General features: G+C 54.0%; 2 protein-coding genes across 2 annotated transcripts; one reads left to right on the forward strand and one right to left on the reverse strand.

Moving 5' to 3' along the window:
• Positions 1-4,008: 4,008 nt before the first annotated feature.
• On the forward strand, positions 4,009-6,616 carry TMEM160 (transmembrane protein 160). Its single transcript, XM_049901654.1, has 3 exons — positions 4,009-4,354; positions 5,441-5,533; positions 6,277-6,616. Exons 1-3 carry the CDS (start codon positions 4,147-4,149, stop codon positions 6,540-6,542), a joined length of 567 nt encoding a protein of 188 aa, XP_049757611.1. The 5' UTR covers positions 4,009-4,146; the 3' UTR covers positions 6,543-6,616.
• A 128-nt stretch (positions 6,617-6,744) lies between these two features.
• Positions 6,745-25,449, reverse strand: NPAS1 (neuronal PAS domain protein 1). Its single transcript, XM_049901653.1, has 12 exons — positions 25,367-25,449; positions 24,190-24,372; positions 23,425-23,660; positions 14,711-14,784; positions 14,393-14,482; positions 13,254-13,428; positions 11,255-11,370; positions 10,858-11,015; positions 10,216-10,322; positions 9,366-9,513; positions 8,003-8,097; positions 6,745-7,342 (listed from the first exon to the last, which is right to left on the reverse strand). The coding sequence occupies exons 2-12, from the start codon at positions 24,309-24,311 to the stop codon at positions 6,864-6,866; spliced, it is 1,800 nt and encodes a 599-aa protein (XP_049757610.1). The 5' UTR covers positions 24,312-24,372; positions 25,367-25,449; the 3' UTR covers positions 6,745-6,863.
• Between the last annotated feature and the right edge of the window lie 588 nt (positions 25,450-26,037).

Here is a 26,037-nt window from a genome sequence, read left to right on the forward strand (position 1 = left end):
CAGAACAAACTTGTGTGGAACCCAGACTTGTGGAGCCATTGAGACTGGATGAACCTCTGAAACTATTGCCCTGAGATAATCTTTAAGCCTTAAATCTTAAACCAAGAATATCCTCTGAAGTCTTCTTTAAACCAAACAATAAACACAGTAAAACCCAAGCTTGTTGCCATTGACTCAATTCTGACTCGTGAGAATCCTATAGGACAGAGTAGAACAGCCCCATGGGATTTCCAAGGCTGTAATCTTTATGGAAGCAGACTGCTGCATCTTTCTCACTTGGAGTGGCTGGTGGGTTTGAAACACCAACCTTTCAGTTAGCAGCCAAATGCCTAACCACTGCACCACCAGGGCTACTAAGCACACAAAAACCAAAAATACTGGTTACCGTTGAGTTGATTCCGATTCATAGTAACCTTATAGGACAGAATAGAACTGTCCCATGGGATTTCCAAGAAGCAGCTAGTGGATTTGAGCTGCCAGCCTTTTGGTTACTGTCCGAACACTTAACCACTGCATCACCAAGGCTCCAAACAAATACTAGTTTGGCTTAATTTTTAAAGAATGTCTGCCTTCAGCTTTGTGCTGTTATAAAGAACTATCTATATGGGATCAAACTGACAATAGCAACTCGAAAGGTTAGAGAAGAAATTTAGGGGGCAGCGAGTTCATGTTAATGGTAGAGGAATAACTAGGAAAAGGAGGATGAGAGTTGTTGCACAACTTGAATGTAATCTATGTCACTGAATTGTACATGTAGAAATTGTTGAATTGGTATGTTTTGCTGTGTGTGTTTTCAACAACAGCAAACAATAAAACATCATCTGGCTGCTAAGTCCATTTTCTACTCAGAAGTCAGCAAGATCTTCTAAAAACTTAAACCAGATTAGGCTACTCTGCAGCTCAATATTTGCCACTGTCTCCCATTACACTTAAAATACAAAGCTCTTCTGGTGGACCACAAGACCCCAACAATCTGACCTCTCCCCTCATCCCATCTCTGAACTCATCAACTTCCACTCTCTCCTTCAGTCACTCTATTCCTTCCACACTGGGCTCCTGGCAGTTCCTTGAGCATGTCAAGCGGTATGCTGGAGTGTCCAGCCTCAGGACCTTTGCACTTGCTGTCTCTTCTGCATGGAAAACTCCTCCTCATCACCTCATGGCTGACTCCTTATCACTCAGATTGTTACTGACATGTCACATCCTCAAGACAGCAGCTTAAAACACTGATAAACATTTATTATCTCACACAGTTTCTGTGGGCCAGGAATCCCAGAGTGGCTTAGCTGTGTGGTTCTGGCTCAAGGTCTCTCATGAGGTTCAGGCAGAGACTTTTCCAATCCATGAACATGGTATACCTCTCCATTTATTTAGGTCTTTTTTAAAATATGTAGCAGCAGTATTTTAAAGTTTTAACTGTAGAAGTCTTGCACATATTTTGTTAAATTTATTTCTAAGTTTTTTTTAAATGTTATTTGCAGTGCAATGAATTACTTAATATGGCCCTTCTACCCATGGTCTTTGTGACTCACAAACAATGATTGAGTGAAACTATGCAAATATGGTATATGGAACCTGTGATGGTTGGGGTTATGTGTCAACTTGGCTAGGCTGTGATTCCCACATTGTGTAGTTGTCCTCTATTTTATGTGTTGTGGATCCTGAACTGTACATGTTGATGGGACAGGATTGGTGTAAGGTGTGTTTTGGGTTACAGGCTTGCAGGAGAATGTGACTCAAACCCCACCCTTATTAAAGTTCCCTGGGGTGTGGTCTGAATCTATGATATACGTGTGTGTCCTGGCAAGGCTGTCTTTCTGTGCATCTGGATCACGCATCGAGTTTGTGATCAGTTGACCTTCCCAGCGGCTTGGTGTCTTCACCTGCCAGTTCTGGGATTTTCCAAGATCCTCAGCTCTTTGGGCCAGCGGCCTATTGTGTGACCTGATTCACCAGTTTCCACAGCCTTGTGAGCCAGTAGCCTGTGGTCTGAACTACTGGTTTGTGTTCTTCAGCTCCTGCAGCCACGTGGGTTGAAAGAAGCCTGTGCCTGACTCACGAATTCAAGGCTTGCCAGCCTCCACAGCCATCTGAGCTATTTCCTTTATAGTGTTCATGAGTTCTGTGAGATGTTGCAGCAAATTAGGGAACCCAAAGATGGGAGGGAGAGTACTGAGGGGAGAGGGAATAGTTGATGTTAAAGATGATGGAGTGGTGCAGCAGCTTGGAAAAGTTGGACATTTGGGACATCTTTAACCCCTGTCTCATAGGAACCAGCTTTGTTCTGATCCTTACAAAAGAAATTATTCATTTATATTGTAAAGGAAAGTATTATTTTTTATCTCATTTTACATTTCTTGCTGCTGGTATATAAACATAAAATTGACTTTCGTATACTAATCTTGAATCTATCAACCTTACTAAATTTATCTATTAATTCTAGTGGTTGTTGATACTTTAGGATTCACTATGTAAACAATCACATCATCTGCAGATAGAGATATTTTTACTTTTTATGATTGTGATGCCTTTTATTTCTTTTTCTTATCTTACTACACTGGCTCGGACCTCAGATACAATGTTGATTAGTAGCGCTGAGGGTGAAAATCCTTGCTTTGTTTCCAGTCTTAGGGGGAAAGTAGTCAATATTTCACCATTAAGAAAGATGCTAGCTGAAGGTTTTTGTAGATGCCCTTTATCAGATTGAGGAACTGTAAGGTAGAGCATTTTGTCTGTTTTATTCAGATTTATATCAAATGTAGAGCACAGTGCTGGCGGAGAGTAAGATCTCAGTAAATATATATGGAATAAATGAATGAGTATAAGCTGCATGGTACAATGTCTAGTAATTTTGCATTGGACTTGACATTTACTAGCCGTGTGATTTAGGACAAGTGATTTAACCTCTCTTTGCATCATCTGTAAAATGGGAATAATAGTGATACTCATGGCACAGTGTTATTTTGAGGATTTAATGAGCTAAATCCCTGTTGCCTGACATATGATTAATGCTCTATGTTAGCTCTTATTGCCTCAGTTTTTTTCCTCTATAAAATAGGAAACATTCTAAACCTTAACTCCTATGGTTACAACGAGGATTAGATGACATAATTCACATAATGTTCCTACCGCTATTTTTGGCAAAGGGAAAGCCATCAGTACACATTTGCTATTATTTTTCTTACCGAGCTCCTAACTGTATTGGATTAGGGGACGCTGAGTCAGTTAAGGACCCAGCCCACTGGAAGCTCACAGCCCGAGGCCAGAAACAAGGAAGTATATCGCTTGTTATGACACAGTGATCATGTCCCTGCTGACTAAGACTAGAAGCTTAGACTTTAAGGCAAACTACAGTCGTTTATAGCGGATAGTGGGGAAAATTAGCAACAACGTAGGTGTCCAACAAAGTTCTTACAATGTATCAATAACCATTAAACATGGTTCTGTGGAAGGGCTGCCGAAACTGGCTGGCTGTGGAAGGGATGGGAGAAATACTTTTCATTAGACCCTTTTGTACCGTTTGCGTTTTGTACCATGTTCAAAATCAGTATTTAGAAAACTAAATAAAATTTAAAATATAGTGCTGTGGAAAAGCATTCAGTGCCACAGGGTAATGTTCACGATATATTGTTATGTGAAAAAAAAAAAAAAAAAATTTTTATCAAAGGCAGTATCATTTTATATCTGTATAGATAAAAGACTAGACAGGAATACAACAAAAATATTAGCAGTAGCCGCTCATTGGTGGAATTAATGGTGAGTTTTACTTTCCCCTCTGAAGTCTCCAAGATTTTGCACAGGCTTAAAGTTGAGCGCCCTGTTTCGTTTTGGCCCTTGGGATAAAAGCTATCAACCAAAACTACAAGTCCTAGCAGACATCGCGCCGCAAGCTCCCGAAGACTGAACTTCCTCAGCCGCAATGAACTCTGGGATTCGTAGTCCAGCAGCAAAGGCAAGCTGGGACTCGCACTGCCGGCAAAATGACAGAGGAGGGAACCACCGCCATTCCGACCAATGGACAGTGGGCACAGAGTCTGAGGGGCAAGCGCATAAGCAATAGGCGAGCCACTAAACCTGAGTGATGCGCGCTGCAGCCTACAAGAGGCTCGTGGGGCGGGGCGACGAGCGGCGGCCGTAGTGCGAAACATGGGAGGCGGCTGGTGGTGGGCTCGGGCTGTCCGCCTGGCCCGACTCCGCTTCCGGGGGGCGCTGCTGCCGCCACCGCGGCCTCGGAGCGGGGGCTCCCGGGGATCCTTCGCCCCCGGCCACGGCCCCCGCGCGGGGGCTTCCCCACCCCCCGTGTCCGAGCTGGATCGCGCGGATGCCTGGCTCCTCCGGAAGGCGCATGAGACAGGTTGGGCAGGGGCTGGGGTCGGTCCGGATGGCAGGGGGGTCTGAGCATGTGAGTGGGGGGTGGGGTGGGCGTCTGGTGGAAACCAGGCCAGGGATCAGGAGTGAGAAGGGCTTCCGTGTAAGCGCAGGGACGCGCTGGCAGCCAGACTGCAGCCTGTCCGGATGGAAAAGCTTGCGGATTGGACGGTGGGTCCGGGTTTGCTGGGTGCACCAGGGATTGCAGAGGTGGGTCCGGTGAGGGAAGGCATCCTGACAGAACAGGGCTCGTCTGAATGAGAGAGTCTTCCGGGGAGCTAAGGTCTGGGGAGCTATCTACAAGGTGGGGGACGACTGCGTTGCAGAGGCCAATTCGGATACATGGGGCGACCACTCTGCATAGGCGCGAATGTTGATCCCACCGAAGAAGAGGGAAGTTTCTGATTGGAGGGGGGAACAACCAATAGGAGAGAAACTCTCCGCTAATTGGACGGAGGGGCGATCCGGGCTGCAGGGGGCGGGGCTTCACGTGAGAGAGTCGAGGTTGGGGAGTACCTGGCATCTACTACAGGGTGGCATTGGGGCAGGGGGATTGTAACTGGTCTGCGCTGTTAGCGCCATACCAGGGACTCGTAGATGGGGTTGAGGAAGGCAGTACTGGTAGGAGACGGTGGCATTTGAGGAAAGGTGAAGGGGGAGACTGGAGAGAGGCCAAGAGGTAGGCGGACAGTTTGTCCCAGAGGCCTGAGAAAAAAGTGGGAGACAGTCATGGGGGTACACACGTGGCGAGGGGGCTGATCAAGATGATCCCTTGGGGTCTTCCTGTCCTCGGACTTAGATTCTGCAATTTTGGTTAAGACCGTCCCCCAGATCCCGTCCAGTTGGCTTTGAAGGGCTCGGGAGGGGCTCCGAGGAGGGGCGGGGTGGGGGGGGGGAAGAGGACTTGGGGGATGGGTTGAGTGGGGGTGTTCTGGCACGGGTGAGGATTAGGAATGGGTTGGATGAGGGGGAGGCCCCTTGGTTTGGCTTTGAGATGCTGGGTGGAGAGGGGTCTTGGAGGCAAGGTTTGGGCCAATGCTGAAGCCCCTCCCCCATCCCTCCCTCCCTCCAGCTTTCCTCTCCTGGTTCCGCAATGGCCTCCTGGCCTCAGGCATTGGGGTCATCTCCTTCATGCAGAGTGACATGGGTCGGGAAGCAGCATATGGTGAGTGCAGACCCCCACTCTCACCCCCCCACCCCAGGGAGTGTGGATGCTCCCTCTCTCCCTGGGGCATGTAGAACTCCGCTCCAACTCATGGGCTAGTGTAGACTCTCCTGCACCGTCCCACCTCCATACTCCCCCCACCCTCAGTGGTGAATGTAGACCACTCACCCACCCCACCCCTACCTCGTGGGCACATCTGAGATCCTAGTGATGGCCCAGGGCAAGATGAGGGTCCAAGTCCAGGCACCTGTACTGGCCAAATCCCTGGCCTGCCCCTGCACTTGCAGACCCATCTTTGCTGTCACAACAACCCCCCAGCCCCTCCTTTGTTCCTGGGCTCCAGGAAGACTCTGGAGGGACTGTGGGTGTGTGTGTTCCCAGCCCTCAGTCTCACCATCTGTGGAATGGGGCCAGGCTCAGTAGTCTAGACCTGTGGTTCTTAGCCAGGGCAGTTTTGGCAAGTCCTAGATACCCCCTCTGATAGCCTCTCATGCCCCTGACCCTGGCTCTGTCTGTATTAGTCCCAAACCCCCACCTTGACCTTGAGTTTGCCTCATCCCCTTTCTAGCCCCAACTGAGCCTGTGACGCCACCTGTGACCTCTTGAACATACTTTGTGTGCAGCACCCTCAGTCCTTCCTCTGTCCCCTACTTCCCCGTCCCATCCCCTCCTTGACCACTGCAACCCCAGCCTAAAAGCAGACCCTCCCCTCCGCTGACCAGGCCTCTGTCCTCTCCCCACAGGCTTCTTCCTGTTAGGCGGCCTGTGTGTGGTGTGGGGCGGCGCCTCCTATGCCGTGGGCCTGGCTGCACTGCGGGGACCCATGCAGCTCTCACTGGGGGGCGCAGCCGCGGGGGTCGCAGCTGTGCTGGCAGCCGGCCTGCTCTGGGCCTGTGCAGTTGGCCTCTACATGGGCCAGCTCGAGCTGGACGTGGAGCTGGTGCCCGAGGACGACGGGACGGCCACCACTGAAGGCCCCGACGAGGCGGGACGGCCACCGTCTGAGTGATTGCGGCTGCTGTCCCTGGGTGCTGGACGGCCCAGGGCCTGCAGACTGGGACATTAAAAACCAACCCTTCCCTCCTCCAAATTCTGAGTGGTGGTGCGTGCTCTGTCGGGGAGGGTGACACACAGGGGGAGGAGATGGCCAGTGTGGGAGATAAGGGGCAGAGATAACAGGAGAAAGAAAAGGAGAGAGGCACCCACAGCCCCCAGGGACTGTGTCACATAAGGAAGAGCGGGCATTTAATTCTCCAGGACCATGAGAGCCTGGTCCCCTGTCCCCTTGGCTCCTGCCCTGTCCCCCAAGGTCCAGCTCTGTTGGCCACTCTCAGTCCCCCTTCTGCCCCCTGGTGCCTGTGGGCCCAGGGTAGGGCAGGCCCAGAGCTGGGTAGAAGGCCTCTGGGCGAGCAGGGCCCGGGCCCAGCCTCTGCAGGTGCGGGTACATGAGGCCCAGCTCCGTGGGGCCATAGCGGATGGTGCCTGGCGTGCACAGACTTCGCATGGCGGGGGGCAGGAAGCCCACATGGAACACAGACGGCGGGGGCTCCCCAGGAGGTGCCAGGCCCCACGGCCGCACCACATCTGGCTTCAGTGCCCCTGCCCGGATGACAGAAGTAAACTCGGACTGTGGCGGGGCTGGGTGGCCTGGCGGGGCTGGGTGGCCGGATGGTGCCTCATCCCCACTGTCCTCAGGGTCTTTAGTCTCCCCTTGGCCAGGCTCCACCTTTATGCATTTGCCCCGGGTCTGGGGGGGCTCGTCCTTGTCCTGGGGCACAGTCTGCTTCCTATCCACTGGAGAGTCTGGTTCTGGAAGAGGAAGATTCTGGAGAGCATTGGGTGTGTGTGTGTATGTTCCTAGCCCTCAGTCTTCCCATCTGTGGAATGGGGCCAGGACTCGAGTGCTGTTTTACACAGGGGTTAAGCACACTCGACTGGTAACTGAAAGGCCGGTGGTTCAAACCCACGAGCGGTCCACAGGAGAAAGATGTGGCAGTCTCCTTCTGAAAGATTACAGCCTTGGAAACCCCATGGGGCAGTTTCACCCTGTCCTACAGGGTTGCTATGAGTCAGAATCGCCTCGACAGCAATTGGCGTGGTTTGGAGACATTTTTAGTTTCCACATCTGGGTTAGGGGGTGGCCTCAGGTGGGTGAACAGCCTCAACAAGAAAGAATCTTCTGGCCCTAGATGCCAGTAGAGCTGGGATTGAAAAGCCTAGACGTGTGCTGTTCAGGAGGACTTTCTGTGATCTAGACCTGCACTGTCCAGTGTGGGAGCCGCCGGCCACTCGGGGCTGCTGAGCCCTTGAATTGTGGCAAGTATAACTGATGAACTGCATTTTTCATTTTAGTTCAATTTCACTTAAATGTAAATACCCACGTGTGGCTGGTGGCTACCAGGGTGGGTGACTCAGCCCTGAAAGTTCCCTCGGAGCTTCCCCAGGGCCAAGGTGGGAGGTGGGGCTTACCTATGGGCTCTGGCTCAGGGCTGGATGGGTCCTCACGGGCCACCCTGGCCGGAAGCTGAAAGGTGTCCAGAGGCGTTTGGTCCCCCTCGGTTTGGCTGGGGACAAGACACAGTCAGGGTTGGAAGCACAGGGTCCTCAAGCTGCCCGGCCTCTGCGGAGAGTAAACTCCCATCCTGCCCATCTCTCCCCCAGCAGTAAGTGTAGAGCCCTTCACTCTTGCCCCCACTGGTGAGTGTAGACCACCTGTGGGGACTGTAGAGTCCCTCCCTCATCGGTAAGTGTAGACACACTTCATGAGGGGGTGCCCTTTCCTTGAGGCACTGAAGGCCCGTCTTGTCCCCTCAGTCCCCCTTCTACACAGCAACCAGAGGGGTCTTCTCAAAAAGCCAATTTGACTGTGCCCCTCTCCAGCTCTAAAGCCCTCTATGGCTCCCTAGTGACCCTGGGATAGAAGGCCTTGCATGACCTGGGCATCCAGCCCAGCTTGCCCTCTCCAGTGAGCACCCAGTGGCCTCCTGGGCATTCCCCAGGTACATCCCGCTCACCTGACTTCTCGCCCTCCCAAACCTGCTTCTCGTCCAGGGGCCCAAAGCTAGGCCCAACAAAGACAGACCTGGGCAGCAGGTGGCCTCCTCCCCTCCTCCACCCTCAGAGCCAGCCATGGCCCAGAACCTGTCTGTTCCTCTTAAATGTCCTGTCAGCCCTGCCCTGGTTCAGAGATGTCCACACCTACTCAGGTACCTGCCTCAGCCTCCTCCTTGGTCTCCTAGCCCCATCTTGTCCTTTCAGTCCGCCCTGTACACAGCAGCCACTGCATCCCTCTCTCTAGCTCTAAGGCCTTCCATGGCTCCCAGTGCCCTTGGGATAAAAGGCTCTGCATGAGCTGGCCCTGCCGTCTCCTCAGCGTCATTGCTCACTACTTCATATTCCAGCCCCATTCATGGCCTTCCGTTTCTCAGATGGGTCAGGCTCTCGCTCTGAGCCTTTGCCTATGCTGTGCCCTCTGCCTGGAATGCCTTTCCCCACCCCATCTTCTTTTCATGAATTGCTCTGTTCTGTGGCCCTCCTCTGGCTGGAGCCTACCATGGCTCCCTGGTGCCCCCAGAATCAAGTTCAGCTCTCCACTGGGACCACTGTGAACTTGCTCCTGCTTCCCGCACAAATACTATCCTCTGGGAACTCCTCTCTGCCTCATTCCAGCCTCTAGGCCTTTGTTTCCACTCTACCACTCCCCCTTCATGTGTTCACACTCCTCCCTCAGCTGTGTCCTCTTCTAGATGCCCTTACTAAGGAACCCCCACCCCAAGCAGATTCCAGACATCTGGGCTTGGAGCCCTGTGGGAGGCATGGGCGCAGCCCTCACCTAAGCACGTAGCTGACCCAGAGCACATGGCGTTCCCCAGGGCTCTTGCCACTCACAGCCACGGTGGCCACAGACTGCAGCCACACGAAGCCCCCAGCACGCTGCAGCCAACGGTAGTAACCGGTCATCACCTGACCCTTGTCCAGCACTGGGTCCGGCCCAGGGATGGGGAGAAACCGGGAGGAATGGGGTGGGGGTGGGGGTGAGACGGTCAGAGAAGGAGACAGGTAGACAGGTAGGAGACAGAAACAGGTAGACAAAGAGATGGACAGAGAGGAGAGAAAGAGCAGCAGAGAGAGGTTGACAGGGAGAGAGACAGGGAGACAGGTGCAGAGAGAGACGGGAGGACAAGTGCAGAAAGAGACAGGCAGACAGGTGCAGAGAAAGACAGGCAGACAGGTGCAGAGAGAGACGGGGGGACAGGTGCAGAGAGAGGCAGACAGGTGCAGAGAGAGACAGGGAGACAGGTACAGAGAGAGATGGGGAGACAGGTGCAGAGAGAGACAGAGAGACAGGTGCAGAGAGAGACAGATGGACAGGAGACCGGGAAACAGAATGGGTGGGATAGTGAGGAGGAGAGAGAGGCAGAAGTACAGTCAGACCAAGAGGCATCAAGGCCTCCTGGATCTTTAAGGGTAGCTCAGAGATCCCACAGCCTCCCTTACTCCCACCCATGTCCTCAGCCATTGTTCAGTCTCCTTGCTGCTCTGCCTGTGCCCAGCTGACCCCCTGGGGCTGGAGATGCAGCAGGAGGGAATGTAGTCAGTCCTGAAGAAGGACTTCCAGAGACCAGGGCATTGGGGGTGCTCAGGTCTGGAGTGGGGTAGACAGGGGAGAGGGGTGTTCTCACGGTCCAGGTGGCTTTGGCGGATTCTCGCCGCATCCTGGCCATGGACAAACTGGTAGCAGCTGCGACCCACCAGCTCCGAGGGCCCCAGGTCCATGTGGTCGCTGACTCTGAGGGAAGGGGGTGACGAGGAGAAGAGACGAGGTCCAAGTCCATGGGGTGGGAGAGAAGAGGCAGTTTCGGCTCGAGTCACCCTGGGCTCCAACCCAGCTCTTGGGTGCTCTGGGCCTCAGTTTCCCCCTCTGAAAAGTGGGTATAATAATAGTGCCCCTTCCTCAGGTGGCTATGAGCATCCAAGCACTCTGGAGGTGCTCAGCGTGGGGAATATTTTACTATATAATGTTTCCCCACCGCGCAGCACAGGAGAGAAAATGGATGAGAAATGAGAGGCCAAAAAGAAATAGGGTCAGGGAGCAGCAGGGCTTCACAGAGTCAACCCTCAAAGGAGGGCTTGGACCCGCCCTCTACCTCAAAGGCCCTGCCCCCAGCCCCTGTCTGGATTCCCCTCCTTTACTGCCTTCTTCACGCACCCTGTCCCTCCTGCTCTTCTGCTGCCCATGGCTCCCCAGTGCCCATAGAGCCGGGCTCCCTCACTTCCCCACGTACCCCACTCTCCTGTACCCCCATCTGCCCCGACCCAGGTACCTGCTCTCACAAGCAAGGATGGTGAGACCCAGGCTGAGGCGGAAGACGATCATGTGGCCATGCAGCGGCAGCTCTGCCAGTGGGGCTGGGGGCAGCGTGTGGCCAAGGGCCACGAGGCCCAGGGCGCGGGCCCGAAGGCGTCCGGTCACATGGATGACCTGCCGGCAGTGGGCATGGTTGGAGGGGACGGGGGTGGGGGGTGGAGACCATACCCAGGCCACCAGGCAGTTCCCAGACCTGGTTCCCAAAGTTCCACTGGTAACCCTTGGGTATGGGGCATAGCTGGGGGACTTCTTCAGGACTGGAGGCTCCTAGAAGCCACAGCCACCGGCCTGGTTTCATTGGACCACCAGGGGAAGTGGGAGTCCCAGGCTAGGACCAGAAAAGGCACACCTACCTTGTACCCTGAGGCCTTGACATGCAGCCCCCGCTTGGTGAGAGTGGATTTCATGCGGATGAAGAAGGAGCGCTCCTGGACCCAGGCGGATGGGGGCACCTGGGCGAGGCTGGCCTCTGGGGTGGAGAGGGAAGGAAGGTTATGGGGTCCTGAAGAGGAGAAACATATGGGCCACCTTTGCCCTTGCAGAGCCAGCCAGGATGTGGGAGACACCCCAGGCCACCCACTCCCCCATAGAGACGCAAGCTCACTGATGTCACACACTAACCTTCCCTCCACTGAGCAGTCAGAGGGAAGGGGTCTCTCTAAAGCTCAAATCTGACCCCGTCCCTTCTCTCCTCAGTACCTGCTCTGGCTCCCCAGGGCCCATGGGAGAAAGCCCAGCTCTTCACTGTTGTTAGGTGCTGTCAAGTCGATTTCCTGTGTGGTCTGGTTCCCACACCTGATTCCCTAGGTTCCACTGGTCACTCTCGTCGTGGGGCATGGCCACCCCATGAGGCAGACTAGATCTTCCCCATAGAGTTTTCTAGGCTGTAATCTTTATCAGAGCAGATTGCCAGGTGTTTCTCGCATGGAGCCGCTGAGTGGGTTCAAACCACCAACTTTTCAATTAGCAACCGAGCGCTTATCTGTTTTGTCCTTTTCAGCTCTTCACTATGGCCTAAAAATTTGGCAAGATCTACCTCCTGGTGACACCATCTCTAGCTACATCCTCCAGGTCTCAGCTAAGCTGTCTCCTCCTCCAGGAAGCTCTCCCTGACCACCAGGCTGGGTCAGGTGCCCCCTCTGGGCTCTCTCATCCGAGCCCCACCTACTCTGAGTCCTCATTCTCTGGGAACAGGTCTGTGTCCCCCACTTGACTGGGAGCTCCAAGAAGGCAGGCCAAGAACTGGCTTGGTCACCACATTATCCACGGCGCCACCCTACCTGGGGCCACCCCCAGAGCAGGGTCTCAGGGAATAGTGACAAGTAAGATTCAGAAATCCAGATTGTTCTGTAAACCCCATTATGTTGTTGGGGGTGCCATCAAGTCCATTCTGACTCATAGTGAGCCCCTGTGACAGAGTAGAATTGGCCCCTAAGGTTTCTAAGTCTGTGACCTTTATGGAAGCCGACTGCCACACCTTTCTCCTGCAGAGCCACAGATGGGTTCAAACTGCCATCCTTTCAGTTAGCGGCTGAATGCTTTAACCATTGTTCCACGAGGACTCCTTCCAGGGCTCACAGTCTAATAAATACACTCACAAACAGATGACCTTATACCCCACACTTAGGTACAAACACAGTCACACTCTCAAACAGTCTTAAACAGTTGCCACAAACAACTCCCCAGGCTTGCAAGCACTGCTAATATTCCAGGTATTTTCGGTGTTAAGCAAACCCAATATAAGAAAATCCTATTTATAGCAAAGTTAACCACAGATTCTCCCAGTGTCTCAGAGCTAAAGGAACATTAAGTCATCCCCAACGCCCTCCCTCTCCAACATGCAGGTGGAATTTCCCGCTGGAGAGAGGGGCTAAGAGCCCAGATCCTGGAACCAAAAAAGCTTGGGTCCAAGTCCAACTCAACCACTTACAGCTGTGTGACCTTGGGCACTCAACCTCTCTGCGCTGTACCTCAGTTTCCTCCTCTGTAAACAGGGGGATAATTATAGCTTTTACTTTGTAGGGTTGTGGTGAGATTTGGTGCAATTATGTACTTAGAGCAACAGCACAATGGAAATGCCAACAAGTCTGTGTTGTTATTCCCAAAGCCAGTGCCACCTCTATTCGGCAGCCAAAGGGGTCTTTCTAAAGCTCAAAGCTTGGGGAGCCAGCAATCTTAGGAAGCTCAGACAATTTTAGGGAGCCAAGTCTCACCACCTCCTTTTCAGCTCTAATTCATATTACAAAAATGCTTTGCACAAGTTTTTGTATAAGCAAAGCATAGCTCGATACAGCATACACAATACCCCCTGATGTGCCTCAGGCCTCATTCTCTGGCGGCCCTTTGAATTACCAATTTCAGGGGTCTCCACCAGCGACGAGGAAGAGGAGGAGGAGGAAGAAGAGGAAGAGATGGAGGGCGGGGTGGGGGGCCCGGGTGTGGGCGCCTGCAGCCCCAGCTGCTCCAGCACCTCGGAGTGGTCTCCAGGATGGATGTAGTCGAAGACGCTGCTGCCCGTCAGCTCCACCTGCCGGTGGTGGAGTAAAATGCAAGTGTGAGATGCACCCGCACGGGTCACTCGCCCGCCCGCTAGCCTCAGGCTCACTCTCCTACACGCAGGTGCGCTTCATGCCTGTCTTGTGTTTTTAATTAGAAAGTTTTTACTTTTTTTTTAAGCAAGATAAAAACTTTCCGTGCCTTCTCTACTTCATATCCAGGGAATATTAAGAATTTTTCTTCCTATGCCTAATCTGTTAGAGGGTGTGTGTGTGTTGAGAGGTTGTCATTAGCCTCCATTTTCCCAACTCTGACCACCCACACAGCGAAAAACTGTTTCCTGACACGAACCACTGGGTGTCCTAGTTGGAGTGGAACTCAGGATATAAGCAGAAGAATGGTTTCCAAACTTCAAAACCTTATATATTTAGTTCTACCTCCAAAGCCTCCTTGCAGCAGCCCCTTTCTCTCCACTCTGCCCCCCAGTCCAGGCTTCCATCTCTCCCCACTTTGTCCTGCCCCAGGTTCCTTGCTGGCCTTCTGACCTTCAGTCTCTCCTGTCCACTCAAATACCCCTCTACAAGTTACTCATCCGACCTTGCTCCTCCTCCTCTCAGACACCTCCCATGGCTCCCACTTCCCCTCAGCTTAGGGTCACATGCCTTTCTCACCTCATCCCTCTGAACTCCTCCTTCCATGAAGCCCTCCCCCACGCCAGCCTTGGTCTAGCCTTCAAACATTTTCTTTTAGCCCTCCCTCCTTTCCTCTTGTCCAAATTCCCCTTCCTTCAGGTCTTCCTCCCAGGACCCTGATAACTCACTGAAAAGCTGTTCACAAAGGACGAATGACCACTTCACTGAGTTTCCCAAATTTACCATTTGCCAAAATCTTTGTAAAAACTATCAAAGTATTTTTTCAAGCTGGGATGGTGAGGCCAAGAGAGAGAGAGGGCATGCGTCGGCCCAGCGAGCGAAATGGCCGCTGGGGCCCCTTACCTGTGAGAGACCCAGATAGATGGAGACAGTCTCTGAGATGTAGAGGAACTTTCCCTCCTGGTTCAAGGCAAAGACGAAGCCGTCCAGGGACTAGAGAGGTGAGAGACAGGGAGGGGACAGGGAAGAACCTGGCGTCCATCTGTCTGGCTGACATGTGGTAAGAGAGGTTCTGAAACCTGAGGCTCCGACTAGGATGGATTATCCTGGTGGGGAGGGGGCTTCCGGGGCGAGGGCAGGATGGATGCTGAAGAAATGGCTGCAGTTCCGAGGAGGCCAACAGATGGCAGCAAGGAGCAGCAGGCCGGGAAGGAGCCTCACCTGCAAGATGTGTCCTCCCAGGTGCTGCTCGAAGACGTCGGAGACGAGCGCAGTGGAGGCCCTGGGGGCTGGGGCTGGGGCGGAGGGGAGGGCGTGAGACCGGGGCCTGCTGGTCTGAGCAAGCCCACAGGGTGCCACCTTACAAACCTCCCCTTCCCCCCTCGGGTTGTGTAGCCACCTTCGCATATTGGGGGTCCGAGTTCCCTGGGTCCTGTGGAGGGGGTGACCTGGGTGTGGGAAGGGGTGGGAGGAGCAGAGGTGAGTGGGATAGGGAGACAAACAGAGAAACTAAGGCACACAGGGACAGAGAGACGTCCAGGCGATGCAGAGACTCAGTCATGCGTTCATTTTTCATCCATCCATCCAGCAAATACTCCATGAGCACCTTCTGGGTGTCGGGCCCTGTACTAGGGACACAGAGGTGACCAGCGGAGCCCTGGCCCTGCCCTCATGGTGCTCCCAGGCCAGGAGGAGATGAACAACAAGCAAGAAACCAACAAATATGGAATTATCATTTGTGGCTGGCACTATGAAGAAACAAAGGGGTGATGTTGATGTGACATATAGAATAATAGGGTGAGACCTGAAGGAGGGGGCATTTGAGCTCAGACCTGAATGGTGAGAAGGAGGCAGACAAGAGACTGACAGTGTGAGAGACAAAGACACAGAGAGACAAATAAATGAAAAGAGGGACACCCACAGAGATAAGAAATAGGGACGGGGACAGATATAAACCCATTGCTGTCGAGCTGACTCCAACTCATGGTGACCTCATGTTACAGGGCAGAACTGCTCCATAGGGTTTTCTTGGTGGTGATTTTTATGGAGGCAAACTGCCAGGCCTTTCTTCCATGGTACTGTTGGGTGGGTTTGAAGTATCAACTTTTTTTTTTTTTAGTAGTCCAGTGCAAACCATTTGTGCCACCCAGGGACTTTGGAGAAAGATAAAGACACAGAGAAATCGAGACAGAGATGGGGGGGGGGAAGAGACAAAGAGATGGAGAGACAGGAAAAGATACATATACTAAGAGACAGATATACAACTGATGGAGAGGCTGGGATGGAGAATGAGACAGAGACAAAGAGAGACACACCCCTTGACCCACCCCACCACAGTGGACCCCAGACCTCATGCTGGGGTCACCACCCTGCTAAGCCTCAATAGAGACCCCTCGGTCCTGGATGCCCTCCTGACTCTGCAGAGAATGACCACCCCTCTGGAGATCCAGGCACTCTACTGAGGTGGCCGTGGGGGGGGGACAGGGTGGCCTCGAGGGTCCCCAAGAGCCTGGTTCCTGCAAAGCTAAGGGCCCAGGTGTGGTGTCAAGCCCGGGCGCTGCCTCTCCCTGACTGTGTGCCCTGGGACCAGTCCCTTCACCTCTCTGTGCCTCAATTTCCTCGTCTGTCAAGTGGGTTTGCAAAGAATGCCAACCTCGCAGGTTGCTGGGAGCCCTCAGTGAACTTCACCGGCAGACAGGCCTGGCACAACGCGGGGGTTCCCAAGAAAAGAGCCGGGGCTCGACTAATATTGTGATGGCTATTTTTCACCAAACCGGGCGGAGAAACCCCGCCCTTGCCCCACCCCCACTAGAATCAGAACTCCGCCTCCTGGGCCCCCCTAATGTGAGGCCACGCCTCCCTCTCCCAGGAGAGCCCCCAGCATCTTCCGCTGTTCGCACCCTTTCTCCAACCCCTCCGGGAGCGCCTGGAAAAATAACGGGGGAGAGAGTGGTGGGGACCCCTCCCCCAAGATGCGTCGTGAACCAGCCGGGTGACAGGCGGGAACAATGCCGCTTGCTAATTGTCGCAATTTTCCCCTGTCATTTTTGCTAATTCCTTCATTTTCCCTCTCACGGGATCAGCCTGGGTCAGACGGAGCCGCTGCAATTAACAGCGTTAATGGGCGCGACGGGATGGGGGTGCGTGGAGGGAGGGCTCAGGGACCTACGGTTCCCCAAACGCCAGCCCTGGCCCCGGGCTGGGGACCCCCTGAAGTATGCCAACATCACTGACTGTCTTACCACCCCAGCCTCACCTACTCCCCAAACCTGCCAACTCCTAGACTTTCCCCCTCCCCCCACCAGTATCCCAACTCCTAGTCCCCAAATTCAGCCGGTGGCTCTTCACTCTTCCCAGATCTACCCTCTCCTGGCCCATCAGCCCTGTCCCCTCCCCATGTCCAAATCCCAGACGTCTCTCCTCACTCGACAAACATTTGCTGAATTTTTCATCTGAGTCTGAGTCTGCTGAGCCACGCTGGGGACATTCTGTCCCAGTCAGCTTGAAACAGAGGGGAGGCTGAAAGGCAGAGCCCGGAATGGTGGCAAGAATGAGGGCCTGAGAGACAGGGGCCTGAGGGGCAGAGTGAAGGGGGACTGAGGGGCAGAGAGGGGGGACTGAAGGGCAGAGAGGGGAGAACTGAGGGGCAGAGAGAGGGGAGACTGAGAGAAGGGTGACTGAGGGGCAGAGAGGGGGGACTGAGGGGCAGAGAGTGGGGGGACAAAAGGGCAGAGAGAGGCGGACAAAGGGGCAGAGAGAGGGGGACTAAGGGGCGGGGGGGGGACTAAGGGGCAGGGAGGGGGAGAATGGGGCAGAGAGAAGGGGGACCTAGGGGAGAAAGGGGAGATTCTCCAGGTGTCAATTGTCCTGAAGGGACTTGCTGAACCAGGTCGTGGCTTGTCTGGGGGAGAGGGAACTCTCCATCATCAAAGTGCCTAGCTGCTCCCTGTGAACAGGCCTGGAATTCTGAGCTTTCATGGGAAAGGCTCAGGGGCAGTTCTGCCTGTACTTTCCTCACCTCAAAATCTGTAAAATGGGTCTAATGACAGAGCACAATGGATTTGTGTTTGCTTCCTGAGCACAGCTGAGCATACCGTAGGTGCCTGATTCCCAAGTCCTGCTACTGTCAGCAGCAGTCTTACATAAGCAATGCTGTGCGTCCCTACCCTTCCATATAGCTAATTGGAGTCTGCCTCCTCGATGCCATCTTTCTCTCATACATACTCCCATCCTGAGCAGGTCCCATGGGCTTCTACACTGAGTCACCTGAATTCGGCTACCTCTCACCTCAGGGTCCCCAGCCAGTCCAGCTGCCCCATAGCCTACCTTGACCATTGTAGTCATCTCTTCACAGGCTCCCTGCACCCACCCTCATGCCCCCTCCCCACCCAGGCCGTTTCCTATGTGGCAGAGGGTGCCTGTTAGAACCTGAGTTTCATCCTTCCCCTCTCTGCTCAGAGCCCTCCGTGGCTCCTGCCTCACCTGGGCCCCGAGGCCCTGCACAACTTATCTCCTGCCCCCCTTATTCCCTTCCAGACACTCAAGCTAATTCCTGCTGGCCCCAGGGCCTTCGCACTTTCTTCTGCCTCTGTCTGGACAGCTCTTCTTCCAGCCCTTCTCACAGCTGGTTCCTTCACCTCCTTCAGACCTCAGCTCAAATGTCACCTCCTGAGAGAAGACATGCCTGACCTGCGATCCAGGATGTTGGCCTTCCTCCCCTCACCCAGTTCCACATTCCACAGTCACCCAATGAGACAGAACCCCAACGGTGCTGTATTGCTTGGAGGTCATACGTAAACCCCATTGCGCCTGCGTAGTGTGATTAAGAACGTTGCTGACGTAACTTCTATGAACTCTCTACTTCTAAACCCCTTTGTAAGTAACCCGCCTGCCCGCCCTTGAGAGCAGTCTTGGCATCAATAAGCACTGACTGATTCCATTTCCTTATACAACAAAATAAAGGTGCCTTTTTTGTTCTCTCATCTCCGTCTTATTTATTGGCCAATACGAGTCATGCCTAGGAAGAACTTGGGTTATCCACCCAGTAACACCAACAAATCCTTTACTGAGTCCTCCCTCTGCCTCAGGCACCATGCTAAGCTCAGTACCCAACCTGCTGTGGGGGAGGGACATGCAATGAACAAGATAAATAAATGAAACATACAGAGTGTCAAAGGAGCTCTGGTGGCGTAATGTTCAAGTGCTTGGCTGCTAACCAAAAGGTCGTCGATTCAAATTCAGTAGCACTGCAGGTGAAAGACCTGGCAGTCTGCTCCCACAAAGATTACAGCCTAGAAAACCCTATGGGGCAGTTCTACTCCGTCATATGAGGTCGCTATGAGTCTGCCTATTCCCAAGAAAGGTGATCCAACCGAATGTGGAAATCATAAAACAATATCATTAATATCACACTCAAGCAAAATTTTGCTGAAGATCATTCAAAACCGGCTGCAGCAGTATATCGACAGGGAACTGCCAGAAATTCAGGCCGGTTTCGGAAGAGGATGTGGAACCAGGGATATCATTGCTGAGTGAGATGGATCCTGGCTGAAAGGAGAACCAGAAGGATGTTTACCTGTGTTTTATTGACTATGCAAAGGCATTTGACTGTGTGGATCATAACAAACTATGGATAACATTGCTAAGAATGGGAATTCCAGAACACTTAACTGTGCTCATGAGGAACCTGTACCTACATCCAGATGCAGTTGTTCGGATAGAACAAGGGGATACTGAGTGGTTTAAAGCCAGGAAAGGTGTGCGTCAGGGTTGTATCCTTTCACCATACCTATTCAATCTGTATGCTGAGCAAATAATCTGAGAAGCTGGACTATGTGAAGAAGAATGGGCATCAGGATTGGAGGAAGACTCACTAACAACCTGTGTTATGCAGATGACACAACCTTGCTTGCTGAAAGTGAAGAGGACTTGAAGCACTTACTAATGAAGATCAAAGACCGCAGCCTTCAGTATGGATTGCACCTAACATAAAGAAAACAAAAAGCCTCACAACTGGACCAATGAGCAACATCGTGATAAACCGAGAAAAGATTGAGGTTGTCAAGGATTTCATTTTACTTGGATCCACAATCAACAGCCATGGAAACAGCAGTCAAGAAATCAAAAGACACATTGCATTGGGCAAATCTGCTGCAAAGGACCTCTTCAAAGTGTTGAAGAGCAAAGACGTCACCTTGAGGACTAAGGTGAGCCTGACCCAAGCCATGGTATTTTCAATTGCATCAATATGCATGTGAAAGCTGGACAGTGAATAAGGAAGACTGAAGAAGAATTGACACCTTTGAATTGTGGTGTTGGGGAAGAATATTGAATGGACTGCCAAAAGAAGGAACAAATCTGTCTTGGAAGAAGTGCGGCCAGAATGCTCCTTAGAGGCAAGGATGGCGAGACTGCATCTTACATACTTTGGACATGTTGTCAGGAGGGATCAGTCCCTGGAGAAGGACATCAAGCTTGGCAGAGTACAGGGTCAGTAGAAAAGAGGAAGACCCTCAACGAGGTGGATTGACACAGTAGCTGCACCAATGAGCTCAAGCATAACAACGATTGTAAGGATGGCGCAGGACCGGGTAGTGTTTGCTTCTGTTGTGCATAGGGTCGCTATGAGTTGGAACCGAGTCGACAGCACCTAACAACAACAACAACATGAGTCTGAACTGACTCGAAGGCACCAAACAACATAGAGCGTCAGGTGATGAGAAGAGCTATGAAGAAAATAAGGCAGGAAAGGACAGCAGGGGGTGCTAGGGAGAGAAGGAGGCTGCCATTTTAAATCTGGTGCTCCGGAAAGGCCTGCCTGCAAAGCTTGAGGCACAGAAGTTCCTGGCAGAGGGTACAGCACCAGCAAAGACTCTGAGGTGTGAACCTGCTTCTCTGAAGAACAGCAAGAACAGTGTGTGTGGGTGAGGGAAGGGAGAGGAGGTGGGAGGTGAAGAACCTGGTATGCAGGGGTTGTTTGCCCCACCCTTGAGGGCAGAGATTTTGTCCTTTCTCTGTGGTGTACCAGCTACCCCAAAGCGCACCTGGCCCAAAGCAGGAGTTCAATGGGTGCTTGTCAAATGAATGGTGAATGCCAATATGAGGTCAAGGCTGTGTCCTCCCCAGACTCAGAGGCTTGGGGCTGGTCTTTGTACCTGTGGCCCTGTTTTACAGGTGATAGACTGAGGCCTAGACAGAGGCTGAGACCTGCGAGATAGGACTCAGCCCTGCAGCCCTACAAACATGCCAGGCATGGAGGTTGAGAAGGTGGATGCTGGAGCCAGCCGCCTGGGTTAGAATCTCAGCTGGGCCCCTCTGGGCTGTGTGACTTTGGGCAAACAGCTTCACCTCTCTGGGCCTCAGTTTTCCTCTTCTATAAAATGGGAATTATAACAGTGCCTCCTTCCTAAGATTTTTGAAAGGGCTAAGTAAGTTAATTTGTGTATAGTATATAGTAAGGAGCCCTGGTGGTGAAGGGGTTAAGTGCTCAGCTGCTAACCAAAAGATTAGAAGTTGGAATTCACCAGCCCCTCTGTGGAAGAAAGGTGCAGCAGTCTGCTTCCTAAAGATTTACAGCTTTGGAAACCCTATGGGGTAGTTCTACTCTGTCCTACAGTGTTCCTGTGAGTTAGAAATGGGTTTTGTTTGGTTTACATGTGAAGCAATCAACATAGGGAGACTGCTGTTATCCATGGAGTCCCTGGCTAGTGCAAATCAATGGGCTGCTAACTAAAAGGTTGGCGGTTGGAGTCCACCCAGAGGCACCTCGGAAGAAAGGCCTGGTGATCTACTTCTGAAAAATCACCTATTGAAAACCCCATGGAGCACAGTTCTACTCTGATACACACGGAGTCACCATGAGTTGGAGTTGATTCAAAGGTAACTGGCTTACTGGTATTGTTATCCATGGTGACCTTGTAGGGCTGTTGGAAGCATTTATTGAGCATCTACTGTTGTACCCACACGGTTCCGAGTGCTCTGGCCAAGGCACAATAAAGAAATAATAATATAGAATATGGAAAATATATATCACATGTTGTAGTTAAATCCAACTCATGGCGACCCCATGTGTGTCAGTAGATAGCCAGGCCTTTCTCCCAAGGTGGCTCTGGGTGGACTTGAACCTCCAACCCTTCAGTTAGGAGGAAAGCATGTTGATTAACCATTTCCATTATCGAGTGACTCCACAGAATATGGAAAATACATATAATATAGATCTCTAATTTTATTCTAATTATTCAGAATTTATTATAAAAAATACATAAGGAGTGTTATGTTACTGTTATTATTACTTCTATTTTATGTTTTACTGCTTTACTGTTATTACTCAGGGGCAGTGATCGTGTTAACCTGAGGACACAGGTAAAAGGGACAGGAGACCCCATGCTACCCCTGACATCCCCCCCCCAAGAGAAGAGGGTGTCCTCAAGGTGGGGTTGGAAGGGCTCCAATTCCCCTCCTGCCCCAGCCCCAGGGGAGGAGGGGGGAGAGAAAATAGCATTGATTAAACTCGCAATAAATCACCATTTAAATTTAAATAATCCGGCTTCCCAGGCGGTAATTAGGCGAATTGACTGGCACCGGGAGAATGCCGCATTAGTGCCGCTGATTACTGTCATTACCTCGAACAACATGTGCGCTGGCGGGGGATAAACATCTTGTCTATTGTCCCCAAGCTCTGGGGAGGGAAGGGGGGCACCAAAGGGGGCTGAAAGGGCCCTGCTGGCACCCACCACCCCCATTGCCTGGATGGGCAATCCGAGGCTCAGAAACCAGCAGGGGCTTGGAGAGATCCCAGCACTGGGGTGGCAGACCACAGATTTCAGTGACCTCCCTGCCTGTAGGCTGATACCAAGTGGAGGCACAACAGTGGAGGGTGCTGTGTGGATTCCCATGCCTGCCCCAGTTGAGACATTGGGGGCATCTCCAGTCCTACAAGGGTCCCCAACAAGAAGTCAAGTGCCTGCTTCCATAATTTAGATGAGGAAACTGAAGCACAAAGGGTACATCGGTTTAGCTGAAGTCAGGGAGCAAAGCTTGGTGCCTCCCACACTCTGAAGGGCAGAGAGCGCGCATGTCCTACTCACTACATAACCCTGACCTATTGCCGTGGAGTCCATTCCGACTCATAGCGACCCTACCGGACAAAGCAGAACTGCCCCCATAGGGTTTCCAAAGCTGTAAATCTTTCCCGAGGCAGAGTGCAGATGGGTTCAAACCGCTGACCTTTTGGTTAGCAGCCTAGTGCTTAAGCCCTGTACCACCAGGGCTCCTGGCTTACACATATTACCTGGTTAATTCTCTCCTCAGCCTTCTGGGGAGGTTTGATCATTATTCCCATTTTACAAAGGAGGCACAGGGAGGTAATTCTCAACCTGCGAGCTGCGCAGGGCCACAATATCGGGAAGTGTAGAGTTGGGATGAGACACCCAGGTGTGTTTTCCTGAAGCTCCCCATCTTACCTGCCATATTATACTGTCTCCCTCCCCCTAAACCGGTAATGCAGACTCCAGAGTCCTTGTGTCCCCTTTAGGGCCCTTCAGGTACAGGTGCGGGGTGTCTAGCCCGTTAATGGGGGGCAGACCCAGACTGGGTCTCCCCTGTCCTGCCCATGTTGCTGAGGGGTTCCTTTGCATAATGATTCGTATCTTCTAATAAAAATAATTGCGTTTACAAGTCGTCCTATCCCTGCCGTTGCCAGGCCCTTGCTTAGGCCAGAATCAGGACATCTTCCCAACTTTTTTGTGTCCATTTTAGAGACTGGAAAACTGAGGCTTGGAGAGCAGAAGTCACCTGATAGGCCCACAAAAGGTCTGGCTGACTCCAAAACCCGTGCGCCCTCTCGGTCGCCTAACTGGGGGAGGCCTGACCAGCTCAGATCCTTTGCTCTGCCCGGGTGGGCTCCCGGGCCCCAGCTCCCGCGCATGCCCACTCACCCAGGCCGGCAGGCGGCCCAGAAGCCCGCAGCCCCCAGGGGGGCGCCCCGAGTGCTGCGAAGCGGCGCAGGCGGAGATAGGTGACGCTGAGGCGCACGATGGACGCCTTGTCCAGCTGGCTTGAGATGGCACCAGGCAGCGGGAGCAGCTTGGCCAGCTCGAAGAACTCCAGGTTTTCCTTCCCTCGCCGTGAGCGCGCCGCGTTGCGGGACTTCTCTTTGCGCTGTGCCTGTAGGCTGGGCGGGAGGCCCGGAGAGGGCGTCAGCGGGGCCCGGAAGAGCAGGGGAGCGAGCGGGGCCAGGGGACGAACCAGACTCCTGGGGTCTTGGGGAGGGGACGGGAGGCCGGGAGTGAATTCAACATAGAGGTGGGGGCAGAACCTTGGGTATAGAGTGGGAGAAGGTTAGGTGGGAGAGATTAAGAATGCCGAGTGTAAATTCTTTGGTAGGGGACCGGGATCAGATCCTGGAGGGATATCTGACAACGCTTGGTAAGCCTGGGTTAGAAATTCTAGCCCCAGGAGGCCGGGACAGAAAGCTGAGTGTGAATTGGGGGGCGGAGCAGAAGGCTACGTATCAATTCTCTCGGGGGGCAAAATAGGGACAGAAATCTGAGTGTGAACTCGCCCACGGGCGGGGCAGGAATCTGAGCCTGAACTCCCCCTGGATACAGGGCAGAAAGCTCGGGTGTGAACTCTCCCGGGGAGGTAAGACTCCTCTTTCTCTGGGGGCGGGGCCGCGGCCCGATGGGCGGGCCTTCGCTTACCAGGGTCCGGGTGGAGCCTTGACCGTGAGCCCCGGCAGAAAGTCCCACGGGACGCTGCCCCCATCTCCTGCCCGGCGTTTGATCTCGCCGCCGCCGGCACTGCTGGGATAGGGCGCCGCCATCTCCGAGCGGGCTTGCTCAGGAGGGCTCAGAGCAGCCTGAGGGGCTCGAGATCCGCTTTTCCTGCAGTGGGAAGGAGCCAGAGCAGCGCTCACTGCCGGTGGGGACCCCGGGAGACCTTAACCTTCTAGGCAAACTGAGGTCCGCTTAGGGCTTAGGGGCCTAGCAAGGTGCTAGGGCTGGATGATACCTCAGTTTCCCCTCTCTGCAGGCGCGGGGACGGAGCCCGCAGATGCAGCTCTGCCCGGCCCAGACCGGCCCCGGGGCGAGGACGTGCCCCGCCGCCGCCTCCCCCGCACCGCCCGCCAGCGCGCCCGCCTCACGCCCGCGCCGGGCCGGCTCCCGCATACCAATGGGCGCACGCGGCGCGCATACGGATCGGACCGGCCCGCGCGCTGCGTGCAGAGCATGTCCAAGGCTGGCGGGGGCGGGCGCTCGCCGGGCCCAAGCGCGCTCGGCCCCAGCCCGGGGACCCCCCTGCCCCGGGGACCCGCCCCCAAGCCCACTCTAGGCGCCGAGCTCCCCAGGTTTGTGTGCGCCTAGTCCCCAGGCTGGGCTCAGGAGAGGGGGAGGGGAGGAGGGCAGGGACTCCACCTCGTGTCCTGCCCAGGGACCCCCCGCTCCGTGCTCCTCTGGGTAGTGCCACAAGCCCGGGCCCGTAAATCTCCCTAACCGCAACTTCTTCCCTGGGGCGTGCGAGCAGGGGCCGAACTAAAGCTCCCAGGACGCCGGCAGGATGGGCCCGACCCTCGGGGCCCAGGTGTCCTGGTCTCCATCTCTCCCCAGAACCGGGAACGTGTTCATTTAGGTCTTCATTTTCCCAGGACCAGACTTGCAGGACACCCTTCACTCTAACACCCAGGCCGCCCCCAGACCTCTCCCACCAGGTGTCCAGATTCCTCAGCCCAGAACCCAGCCGTCCACGTCCCCAACCCCCATTTCTTCAGTAACCAAGCATCCCTGTCCTGCCCCCTCCAGCCTCAGGACCCAGGAGTCCCCAGTCCTCTCTGGCCAGCCTCCAGGCATCCCCGCCCTGCAGGTCCCCGAGCCCCGTTACCCGGCCGCGGGGCAGGCTCCGGGCGCGGCGTGGGGCCGGCCGGGCGGCGCGGAGGGATAGCTCCATAGACCCGGCCGGGCCGGGCGGGGGGCGCGCGGGCTGCAGCGCGCGGCGCTAGGCGCCCACCGCGGCCTCGGCGACTTGGAGACGCGAGGACAGCGCTGGCGGCGAGGGGCGAGGTCTGGCGGAGTCCCGCCCACTAAGGCCCCGCCCCCTCCATCCCGCCCCACTTGGGCCCCTCTGGCGGGTCTGTGGTGGTGGGGGCCAGCCTGGGCGTCCAAGACCCCCCGTTCCACGGAAACGGCAGGTTGCAGAGCCCCGCCCCCAGGGCAGGAAACTGGGAGTCAGAGGTTCCCCACCTCGAGCCACCCCGGGCCCTAGCAGCCCCTAGGGACAAGGCACGCACCCCACACCACAGACCCCGGCAGGGGTGGGGACCTAGACGTCAATGCCCCGTCCCCCATAGGACCAGGATTTGGCAAAGTAACGCCCCGCCCCGGGACCGACACCCGAGTATCTGAGTATCTCCAGAAATAAGGATCCTGGGGTTGTATTCCCATTCACTCCCCCTTCAGGAACGGAAACCCCAACAACCGAGCTCCCTGTTAGAGCTTAAATTGGAACCCAGGGTTTGTGCACAGAGGATGGGACCCAGGCGTGTGCGCCAGCCC

This window comes from Elephas maximus, chromosome 11 (genome assembly GCF_024166365.1).
Source record: "Elephas maximus indicus isolate mEleMax1 chromosome 11, mEleMax1 primary haplotype, whole genome shotgun sequence".
In the NCBI taxonomy this organism is placed as follows: Eukaryota; Metazoa; Chordata; class Mammalia; order Proboscidea; family Elephantidae; genus Elephas; species Elephas maximus.

What these genes read in the sequence shown, in the direction of transcription:
- TMEM160 (XM_049901654.1), top strand. Translation starts at nt 4,147, where the DNA reads ATGGGAGGCGGCTGGTGGTGGGCTCGGGCTGTCCGCCTGGCCCGACTC. An exon ending in CCGGAAGGCGCATGAGACAG is followed by an intron (nt 4,355 to 5,440) that starts GTTGGGCAGGGG and finishes CCCTCCCTCCAG; the next exon opens with CTTTCCTCTCCTGGTTCCGC. An exon ending in GGGTCGGGAAGCAGCATATG is followed by an intron (nt 5,534 to 6,276) that starts GTGAGTGCAGAC and finishes CTCTCCCCACAG; the next exon opens with GCTTCTTCCTGTTAGGCGGC.
- NPAS1 (XM_049901653.1), bottom strand. Translation starts at nt 24,311, where the DNA reads ATGGCGGCGCCCTATCCCAGCAGTGCCGGCGGCGGCGAGATCAAACGC. An exon ending in AAGGCTCCACCCGGACCCTG is followed by an intron (nt 23,661 to 24,189) that starts GTAAGCGAAGGC and finishes CCTCCCGCCCAG; the next exon opens with CCTACAGGCACAGCGCAAAG. An exon ending in GGTGGAGACCCCTGAAATTG is followed by an intron (nt 11,371 to 13,253) that starts GTAATTCAAAGG and finishes TCTCCACCCCAG; the next exon opens with AGGCCAGCCTCGCCCAGGTG.